General features: G+C 36.6%; 1 protein-coding gene across 2 annotated transcripts; it reads left to right on the forward strand.

Annotated features, from left to right (window-relative positions):
* Positions 1-856: 856 nt before the first annotated feature.
* On the forward strand, positions 857-11,170 carry usp14 (ubiquitin specific peptidase 14 (tRNA-guanine transglycosylase)). Of its 2 annotated transcripts, none has more exons than XM_051861163.1 (16): positions 857-1,069; positions 3,381-3,526; positions 3,614-3,646; positions 5,780-5,884; positions 6,007-6,110; positions 6,212-6,270; positions 6,480-6,610; positions 6,771-6,851; positions 7,923-8,005; positions 8,659-8,773; positions 8,857-8,922; positions 9,044-9,136; positions 9,234-9,365; positions 9,472-9,523; positions 9,606-9,713; positions 10,397-11,170. In XM_051861163.1, the coding sequence occupies exons 1-16, from the start codon at positions 1,054-1,056 to the stop codon at positions 10,531-10,533; spliced, it is 1,461 nt and encodes a 486-aa protein (XP_051717123.1). In that variant the 5' UTR covers positions 857-1,053; the 3' UTR covers positions 10,534-11,170. The 2 variants fall into 2 exon arrangements, with proteins under 2 accessions (XP_051717123.1, XP_051717133.1); XM_051861173.1 differs by having other exon boundaries at positions 9,475-9,523.
* Positions 11,171-11,184: the final 14 nt, after the last annotated feature.

The following is an 11,184-nucleotide window of genomic DNA, read 5'->3' on the forward strand; positions in this document are numbered from 1 at the left end:
TTGAAATGTCAATCTCAACCAAAATGATGATTTGGATCAAAACTCAGCATTGTATCAATGTCACCATGCTATCTGGGTTGAGCTGACAAAAAAACTTTATGCACATTAAAGACAAATTGGTGCATTAATTAGGTATTGATACAGATTTCACAATTCGATTAGGTTTCACAAGCTCTCGATTTGATTTAATATCAGTTCATTTTGAATACTGAGGGTTCACTACACAGAGAACCCTCGGTTCACTCTCACTGAACTTCTCATATTGCTATAATATTAAAGGTTAAAGACAACACAGCCCAAAATATTCAACTGGTATTTCAGGTATAATCATTAACACTCAAACTAAATTGTTGGATACAAACATTTAAATTAAACACATTTCTAGTTTTAGTGAGTGAATGTTTTTTTATTATTATTATTATTATTATTTGATGTCTTCGCAGTTGAAACACTGCAATTACATAAAAGATTATGACTATATTCCCTGTGATGGACTTGCCACCTATCCAGGGTGTTTAGTGTAAATGGGTTTCAAAGGTAAGTGAGTAAATAAATATTAATGTAGGGTGAATTCAGGTTGATTGGGACACTTTTCCAAGTTAACTCAATGGGGAAAGTGTCCCAATAACCCTGAATTCACCCCTATATATTACTGCAAACGATATTGACTGTCTGACGGTCTCCCTCCAATGGCAAAGCAGTGTATTAAATGGGACTACTTGGTTTTTAATATTCATTATCCAAGCCTTTGCCATTGGAAGATATATAATCACGCAAAGTCTGCATTATGTTATTAATATTCATGAAGAAGGGCTTTACTGTGACAGGTCTGGAAGACCTTATTAATATTCATAACCCAAAAACCTTCGTCATAGCAATTTGGCATGAGGATTACTTAGTCGCTCGCCGAGCTCATCGATCTAGTCATCATGCAGTTGCAGCGTCATTGTGGGCTGCCGTTTGAATGAAGTTACAAGACACACACATTTTCCGCATCACAACTTAAACCCGGCCTTTGGAGTTGAGCTGTCTAAAGGACAAGGAAATAGAAAGATGCCCGTATTTACAGGTTTGTTCACATCATGATTTTACATAAATCATAGTTAGTCTTTAAACGATAATAGATGCGTGAGAAAAGGCAGCGCCGTTAGCATGACACATTAGCTTCAGGCCTCAATTGATGGGTTGTGTTTAAAAACAGAGGGAAAGCTAAACAAGAAACAGAAATCACATAGCAAGCGTTCTGGTGTGACATGTATTACTATTTAGGCGTTGTGTTTATTTTATATGGATATTTGCGATGTGAAATGTAAATGATCAGACTTGAGTATTAGTGATGCAGCATGTTATCATGCCGGCTAGGCACACTTTATTAAAACGCCTATAAATCTTATAGCACTTTCAATCAACAGACAGTATTACTGAACAGTAAGTACAGACTTTACGTCTACATTTTTCATTTTATTTATTTATTTTGCAGAATTGGCCATAGAACTTGTAGACATCAAATTTGATGCATCATGGCTTGTAACGTTAGTTGTATCTGCGTGCTACATATCTGGTGTGCCAGATTTACTAGTTCATTGTAATGGATTTCCAGTGATAAATCTGTTAAAGCTATATTTGTTTATGTCTTACTGCTGTAACAGCTTTAATGTGTCATTTTTGTAGACCAAAGTCAGTATCTCATGTAGTTAATGTTTTGTATGTAGCACCATAAAAAATTATACTTGTGTATAAAAGTGTATAAAAATTGTGCACTATTTTCTAAGTCGTCTAAAGCAATTTTTTTTTTTTTTTTTTTTTTTTATAAATCTGGCTCAAGTTTTGTTGAAGTGTGTCTGTACAGTTTCAAGATGTTATGATGTTATTTTATTGTTTCAAAAGACATGAAGGTAAGTAGAAGATGATTAAATTTTCACTTTATGGTCACTTTTAAAGCAGGTGTTTTAAAACTGTTCCTAGAGCCTCCCCAGCCCTACACATTTTGTATGTTTTCCTTATGGACCCTTTTCATATTTCTATGGTTCTAATAAGCATTTTGTGATATCGCTTTAAAAAAAAAAAAAAAAAACGTTTGGATGGAAATGCCAAAATGTGCATACAAATACGTATGCACTCATTTGAGGTGGGTAAATGAATTATCAGATAAGACATGCAAATAAACTATGATGGAAACCCATTTCCCAAATAAATCCCTTGATGCACAACAAAAATCACCCATGACTTTGCCTTTACCGAGAATATGATTGGATAACTGGACTAACCAGTGGACCGATCACATCGTACAGCATTTCAAATGTTGGTTTGGTCTTTCTGGCGTGTGATTCCTAAAAGCATCATTAGCCAACTATGGTCGCAAGTTCCATTGAACTCTGTTCTTAACAATGGAACAGTTGGCTTTGGGAAATGCACCCCTAAAATGCCAGAGCCAAAGTCTGTCATCAAAACGATTTGGTTTATTTCCCTCCCAGAAGTGTCTTGCATGATAGCCTTCCCAAACACCAGGCATCTGAACGCAAGATAACATGACAGCATTCATCTGCACACTCTCAGGCGTGAGTCATTTATGATGGAATAAAAGAGCCACAGTTTCTTCCCCAATTGCAGCATCTTCCATTTTTATTACAGATATTTTACGCCAGTTTCCCAAGAAGTGACGATTTTGTTCTCTTTAACAACGCTGCTGGATGGAAACGGTGCTTTATTCGCAAATGTTTTATGCAATATTTCAATTTTGCGCATAAGTTAAATTCGCAATTTGGATGGAAACAGCTATAGGTGGCTTAACTGGTATTGTGATGAATGAGAATTTTGCTCCAATAGCAAAGAAATATCCACAATAATGTTTCTACAACTTTCCAAAAGAGGGAAACAATATAGTGGGGTTGATTTATGACAGACAGAAAAGAGAAAGGTGATAAATTTACCATCACTCCCTCAGGCGCTGTTATAGAAACACCCCCTCAGCAGTGTTTTTTGTCGTTTTAATACCAAGGTAATATGAAAAGTGTAATTAAAAGTGTAATTATAAATGTGCATTACATTTTTAAAAATTAAAATATAAACATTTTACATTTGACTACTTAATAATACTACTTAATTATTGTTAATAATTGTGGAAATCACTGTGAAAAAAAGTATTGGAAACACCAAGCTAAGGTTTTGCAGTATTCTACTGATCAGCAGAGAAGTTAATTCAAAGGAGACATTTAAAATGTGCAGTACTAGTTGGTGAGGCTCCTGAGATGGTTTGTAAACCCCTGCTAGAAAACCATACAAATTTTATTTCAGTAGACTATCAGCAATGTGCAGATGTGTGGTGCTGAATAATTTTGTGTGACTAATTTTTTGTCTTGATTTTTCTTTGATTATCTTAGTGAATGTGAAATGGGGAAAGGAGAAGTTTGATGCAGTGGAGCTAAATACAGAGGAGCCGCCCATGGTGTTCAAAGCCCAGCTTTTTGCTCTAACGGGGGTTCAGCCAGAGAGACAGAAAGTCATGGTGAAAGGAGGAACACTGAAGGTAGTGGCTGTGATCTGTAATGGAGAGCATTAATATTTGCTGTTTTGTTATTGCAGGTGTCTGACTTATTTTACTTTTGTTCACCAGGATGATGAGTGGGGTAATATCAAGTTGAAAAATGTAAGTATGTGGCTAAGTCTATTTTCTGTGAGATTTAGAAAATGTACTTAGAGTTGTCCTGTAATCAGAATTCAGCAGTTAAGTTAAATATTGAAACATAAGATCTAAAATAGTTTATCCAACAGTACGCCTTAAAATAAGCATTGATTCTAATTAGTTCCTTAAAACATGTTCCTAGTCTTATTGTGCGCGTTTGTTGATGAACAATCAAGCTCATGCGTTCAGCATGGTTGTGCTGCTTTCAGAGCAGAAACGAAAGCTCATGATCTCTGTATGTTTTTCCGTCGTCTCTGGGCATGTTCATATGTAAATTGTGCAAGCTATTTTGTCCATTAGATCAAAAGATCTGAAAAAAACCCATATATTTACCTCCCCATAGACCCTCCCCTTGAAGAAATCAGGACAGAATTGGTTGAAAGTGGACAAAAGAGATGGATTAAAACACCAGGTGTAAACTGGTATGCCCTTGTCCACTTGTGATCCAGTCAACCAAAATGCATCTTGAAGGGGACCTATTATGCCCCTTTTTACAAGATGTATTATAAGTCTCAGGTGTCCCCAGAATGTGTCTGTGAAGTTTCAGCAATTTTTCTAGGGCAACACTGGTTTGCTTTATTAACCCAGACTAGTCCTGACTAGTCCCAGTGGCTCGTTAGGGGTGATAAAATTATCATTCCTCTCAGATTAGATTTGAGGACGATGATTGGCTAAGTTTTATGTCATAGTGCGAATGTTCTTTTCTTGAATCAGCAAAACTGCTACATAAACCTGTGTCCTGTAGGCGATTTCCCCAGAACTGAAATTTAGACAGGCAGGGGCTGTGTAGGGAAGGCGTATATATTGCACAGATGATTTCCTATCAACACATACGCTACATGTACAAAGGTATTGGGGTCACACCTCATAATTATTGAATTTAGGAGTATAAATTTCAATCAGACCCATTGCCACAGGTGTATAAAATCAAGTACTTAGCCATGCAGTCTGCATTTACAAACGTTTGTGAAAAAAATGGGTCTGTTATAATGTATTAGTTAGATACTGAATAATGATAAATATTGAATTATAATAATTCTGTTTGCTTTAAAGGGTTAGTTCACCCAGAAATGAAAATAATGTCATTTATTACTCACCCTCATGCCGTTCCACACCCGTAAGACCTTCGTTCATCTTCGGAACACAAATTAAGATATTTTTGTTGAAATCCGATGGCTCAGTGAGGCCTGCATAGCCAGCAATGACATTTCCTTTCTCAAGATCCATTAATGTACTAAAAACATATTTAAATCGGTTCATGTGAGTACAGTTGTTCAATATTAATATTATAAAGCGACGAGAATATTTTTGGTGTGCCAAAAAAACAAAATAATGACTTATATAGCGATGGCCGATTTCAAAACACTGCTTCATTAAGCTTCGGAGCGTTATGAATCTTTTGTGTCGAATCATGATTCAGATCGCGTGTCAAACCGCCAAACTGCTGAAATCACCTGACTGGCGCTCCGAACCGCTGATTCGACACAAAAGATTCATAACGCTCCAAAGCTATGGAGGCCTCGCTGAGCCATCGGATTTCAACAAAAATATCTTAATTTGCGTTCCGAAGATTAACGAAGGTCTTACGGGTGTGGAACGGCATGAGGGTGAGTAATAAATGACATTATTTTTATTTTTGGGTGAACTAAGCCTTTAATGTTTAAGACCATTTTGTTGTAAACCTTTACGATTTATTCAAACATACAACATATCCCATGAGCAGCAGCAGTCTCTTTACTTGTTTTGCAATAATTTGCACAGTTGTTTTGTTTGTTTGGAGCGTGGAAAAGAAACAGAATACATTTGACTTATTAGAAGTCAGTGTGCCATAAGAATGATTTTGAAACTGATATTTCTAGGTAAGAAGAAACTTAAATACAGTTGCTTTAACAATCCACTGCAAACTCCGGTCTAGCTATATTCTGTTACGCAACACCCATTTTTTATAATCCAATTCCTGATTGTTAAAATCAAGTTCCACACATTTTTTTGTTGAATAATGCAGCACATTACCTAAGTACAATAGGTTGCAAATGCTGTTTCATGTTGACTTTAAATGTGTTTTCTTCAGCTAAATAGATGTTTTGATCCATGTAGGGGATGACTCTTCTCATGATGGGCTCTGCTGATGCCCTGCCTGAAGAGCCTGTAGTACGACCCATGTTTGTAGAGGACATGACGGAGGAGCAGCTCGCATCTGCGGTAAGTTTTCAGCCAACAGATCTTGGATCAGAATGATCTGCTATTTAAGTATTTTAGCAGGAATCACAGAAACAGGCCTTCACGTTTTAACAGCTCATTTCTGCAATCTCTGTCATGTTCAGATGGAGTTGCCATGCGGATTGACAAATCTGGGCAACACATGCTACATGAATGCAACAGTGCAGTGTCTACGCTCTGTGCCTGAGCTCAAAGGCGCTCTCAGGAGGTACAATTTAGGCATGTCCATCATATAAAATTTGGAGATTTTATGTGGTGTAATACATCAGTGTGTTTTTTTTTTTTTTGGTAATTTGCCTCCATCTGTAGGTACTCTGGTGCCTTACGGTCTTCAGGAGCTAATGCACCTTCCCAGTACATCACAGCAGGTGATGAACTTTCACTGTGTATCAGTTTAGAGGTTACAAAATTCTTGAGTCTTTCATTACTTATTTGCCCAACATTTTGGGATCAGTATGTCCAAGCTTACTGCTCAAGATTAATGCATAAAATAGTTAAGCTGTGTAGCAATACTGAATCTTACAGTTTTTGTGGGCGGCATGTAGCACACGTTTGATCAAGTGAATTCTTCACTTAGCTCTGCGTGATTTGTATGAGTCCATGGATAAGACCTCGTCAAGCATTCCACCCATCATTCTGCTGCAGTTCCTGCACATGGCCTTCCCACAGTTCGCTGAAAAAGGAGACCAGGGCCAGTACCTTCAGCAGGTCAGGTCACATCTTTTTAGCTGAATACATTTAATCAGAATATTTTCTGTAAAATTGAAATGTGTGTATATATATATATATATATATATATATATATATAATATATATATATATATATATATATATATATATATTTTTTTTTTTTTCTCCATTTACTCAGGATGCCAATGAGTGCTGGGTCCAGATGATGCGGGTCCTTCAGCAGAAATTAGAACCTGAAGAACCAGAAACCCCACCGGAGGCAAGGCTACTGTATTATATATTCTAGGGTTGTCAAAAGTACCGATACTTCAGAAACAAGTTGGTACTGAAATTTTAAAAATATGATGATACCTGCATTTCTGCAGTACCTGTAGTACTCAGTACTGGGTATTTTTGGTGCCCGGTGTTAGGTGGCTGCTTTCAACGCTCCCTTGCGTATCTGTGTGAGCACTCTGTGAAGAGCATCAAAGGTTTCTATTTATAATGTGTTTTTGAAGCGTTGATCTTTGTAGCCAATCACAGACATATCTGATGAACGCGTGAACGCAATGGCCAATCAGAGATTAAGTTCAGAATCCGCTCAACACCGCTCAAAACACCGGAGCTTTAATTCACCATGCGCTTTAGAGTTCTGCACACTCGTGAATCCTTTCATTATTACCAAAAAGTGTAAACACAATGTAAACGAGATTCATTGTGTAGTGTAGACAGCTTTTTTTTTTATTATAGTGGGAGTTTTCACAGTAGTGTAGATCTGTACATTGTAGCGTGTACACTGCAAATGTTATGGATTTACATCTGTTTGTAATGGCGCATTTGAATCCGAAACTGCAATGACTGACAGTTTTATAACAATAGCAACAGATGGGACAAAGTAAACTGATACTCTGTCAAAATAGATGTGCATTAAGTGTAAAAGCAAACTAACTGTCCTGCCACTTGTTCTATGTATTGTGTATACATTTCTTTGTCCTTCATTTTATTACTAATTTTTTATCTTTTTTATAAACATTTGAAGGCTACATGCTGTTTAACTGTATTATTTACTTATTATTGTCATCATAAATTAGCTTATTGAATTTAATATTTTTATTTTCAAATAGTTAAAATGGTAAAATAATAATTTTTCTATGGTATCAAAATTGGTACAAAAAACATGAAATTTTACTTATGGTACTGTGACAACCCTAATATATTCAAACTATATAATTACAGGAATGCAGAGAATTTAGTGTAAAAAAGGTCTTTATCTTATTTGTCTGGAAACTTAAACTTTTTTACAAATAATTTATGCATTTTTTCTGTTTGCATGTTTTTGGTCGAATAACAGACTGAGAGTGATAGTGGAGCTGCTGCCGCCACAAAAAAGAAGAATTTCATCGATCAGTATTTTGGTGTTGAAATTGAAACTACGTATCCTTTGACGAGTGCCTGTTGTCCAAGTCTATATCAGAGCATGTGCTCTCTGTCAGTATTTCTTTGTGCTGCAGCTGTTTTTATTATAATAAACTGAACGGCTCCGGTTATTCCTTCAGCCTTACCTCGTACCTCCAGAACACGATTTGGATTTAGTCTTAAAAATAAATAAATAAATAATTCACAGTGTGGTACAATTTCACACCCTGACCCTAAATAATTGCTTGTTGGCTGCCTGGCCTACAAATAAATAGATTTTGTCATTTGAATAAAATGTGCTGAGTTTTGTTTTTGTTTTTTTGGTTGGGAGGTGGACAGGGTGATGATTCATCAGAGTTTGTAGTCTTTGAGTTGACTTAAGCTACTCTGATACACTGAGAAATTAACTCCTGAAGAAAATTGATAGGAGGAAGATGATAGAATTGTGTTTGGGGGAATTATCTATAATGCCGCTGACTATTTGTTTACTTAACTTGCATTGCATTGCTCTGCAGCCATAACTATGTATTGAGGGGAAGGCCAGACTTAATGCAATGAAATGAGCATTGTGTTTTGTAGTCGGAGTACTCCTGGGCCGAGTAGAAATTTTCTCCAGTCCTGTAGATGGGAATGTGTGACATTTTTAAGGTACTTAACCTTTATGTGTCCAGTATGAAATGTACTGAATCAGAGGATGAGGATCCAGCTAAAGGCTCAGAGAGCCAGCTGCAGCTTAGCTGTTTCATCAGCCAGGAAGTCAAATATCTCGCCACTGGACTCAGATTGGTGAGTGGAATGCTCCATACGTAGGAAGTACCACCAGTGCTCACAATCCCTGTTAATCTTTATCTTTCTTTCTATATACCTAGAGGCTACAGGAGGACATCACGAAGTTTTCCCCATCCTTACAAAGAAATGCCCTTTATATCAAATCGGTATGTATTACCTTTTGGCAATTTTGACTTTTGTGGCATCACTGGAGAAATGCTGCTTTGTTCATGTGTTTTCTTTCGTACAATAAAAAAATGAACAGTCACTTATGTTTTTGCATTAAAGTCCAAAATCAGCCGTCTACCGGCATACCTCACGGTTCAAATGGTCCGGTTCTTTTACAAAGAAAAAGAGTCTGTGAATGCCAAAGTCCTTAAGGTAGGTCTTTTGCTGAGTGATTTGGTATATAAAGTGTCACCAATATAAATTGATTTGATAACTTATTTTGTGTAAACTTTAATTTTGCTGCATTTAGGATGTCAAATTTCCTCTTATGCTGGACGTCTATGAGCTGTGTACTCCTGAACTTCAGGAGAAGATGGTTCCTATAAGGTCAAAGTTTAAGGAGGTTGAAGACAAGAAATTGGAGATGCAACAGCAGCCGAAAGCAAGTGCCCATGTCATACTGAACACTTCTCACATTTTGAAAAGCTATCCGTAAAATGGCTAACATTTTGTTTTTCTTTTTTTTCCACATTTAACATGTGAATCAGAAGGTTGGGGCTCCAAAGGAAACAAAATATGAACCTTTCTGTTTTTCTGAAGGTGAGTACTCACTGCAAAGCTACTTGATTATTTATTTATTTTTTAAAATTTATAAGCTGTTAACTTTTTTTCTTCTCTGTAGACTTGGGCTCTAACAACAGTGGTTACTATGACCTGCAAGCAGTTCTGACACATCAGGGCCGATCCAGTTCATCTGGCCACTATGTCGCCTGGGTTAAAAGGAAAGAAGGTCAAGTATTGTCTACGTCAGATCAAGTTTTTGCATTCATTATTTGTAAACCGTACTTGGATAATATTTATTTTTGCCTTTGTAACTAAATGTAGCTTGATTGCATTCTTTGGCTTTGTTGTTGGATAATGTTACTTTTACAAGTAATCCATTACATTATTGCATTACTCCTTTGAGTAATGCAATAAAATAAAATGCTTTGGAAAAGGCAGATGTAACGTGTAGGAAAAGCCATTTGATTTTATTCTAGTGAATGAGAAATAATTGAAGTGTTTGGATCAACCACTGTAGAGTTAGAACCGGGGAATTCAGTTTACAGGTTTTATAGAGCATGATGTCAGCCAAATCAGTCCCTGTTGGAACACTAATGGACGTGGTACAAAAGCACTCAATATCTAAGCAAGTTTGCAAGATAAATCTCCAGCTCAAGCTATTTTTTTTTTTTTTTTTTTTTTGACAAGGTTTATTGCTTCTGATGCCATTTCTGTAGAGTAGGGGTTGTCCACTCCTGCTTTTGGAGGAAAAATGTCCTGCATTGAGGAGCAGGTTGCAGCTAAACAGTTTCTAATATTCCTTAACACCTTGATTAGCTTGTTTAGGTGTTTTTTTTTAGGATTGGATATCCCTGCTCTACAGCGCTTTGATGTTCTAGCTGGTATTGATATTTCACTCTCTTTGAACAGATGAATGGATGAAGTTTGATGATGATAAGGTCAGCGTGGTGACCCCTGAGGACATCTTGAAGCTGTCTGGTGGTGGGGATTGGCATATAGCATATGTCCTTCTGTATGGCCCTCGACGTCTGGAAATACTTGAGTAACAGTGTTTCACAGAAGAAACTTAAACCATAATTGCCATTTTCAAAGCACTGTCTGTATAGATGTGCAAATAAATGTGTCTTTAAAAACATGACCTTAATTTTTCTGAACTCTTCATGCATCTCAAGTGGCAGGTCTGTTAAGGGTGTTTTCCCCTTTTACGGATGGTAGATTGCTGGACCTGATCCTTTTTATTGGACTTGGAGCAGTTTTTTTAATTTTTTTTTTTATGCATTGACTTTTTTTTTTTTTTTTAGACCTGTGAAAAGGTGTTCATGCTCAATAGTGTCCCATCACAGGAGAAGTAGTATCTTGGTATCTAAAGATGTCCAAAACCTGTGGCCAAGAACATGTATTTGTTTTACATCAACAGGAGTTGTGATACTGGGATCTTACCAAAAGAAACTCCGTTTACAAGGATCTGCTGTGTGTGAACCGAAATGTATCTATCAAAGCACTTTGAGAGGATGTCTTTATGCTCAGTTACTGCTTCTGTCTTCTAGCTACCATGCAACAAATGCCACTGTAAACTTCTGTGTCCTGAAATACTCAAATACAATCAAAGTAAGAGAATTTACCTCTGTAATAAGTTTACTGGTTTTTCATAAACAGTGAAAACAAATAAACATGCCATTGACACTCTTGTGTGGATT

The sequence above is a fragment of the Ctenopharyngodon idella genome, chromosome 2 (genome assembly GCF_019924925.1).
Source record: "Ctenopharyngodon idella isolate HZGC_01 chromosome 2, HZGC01, whole genome shotgun sequence".
NCBI classification, from domain to species: Eukaryota; Metazoa; Chordata; class Actinopteri; order Cypriniformes; family Xenocyprididae; genus Ctenopharyngodon; species Ctenopharyngodon idella.

Bases quoted from the DNA above. Each gene is read 5' to 3' on its own strand.
- usp14 (XM_051861163.1), top strand. The intron at 6,271-6,479 runs GTGATGAACTTT...TTCTTCACTTAG, and splicing joins TTCCCAGTACATCACAGCAG to CTCTGCGTGATTTGTATGAG. The intron at 9,714-10,396 runs GTCAAGTATTGT...CTCTTTGAACAG, and splicing joins CTGGGTTAAAAGGAAAGAAG to ATGAATGGATGAAGTTTGAT.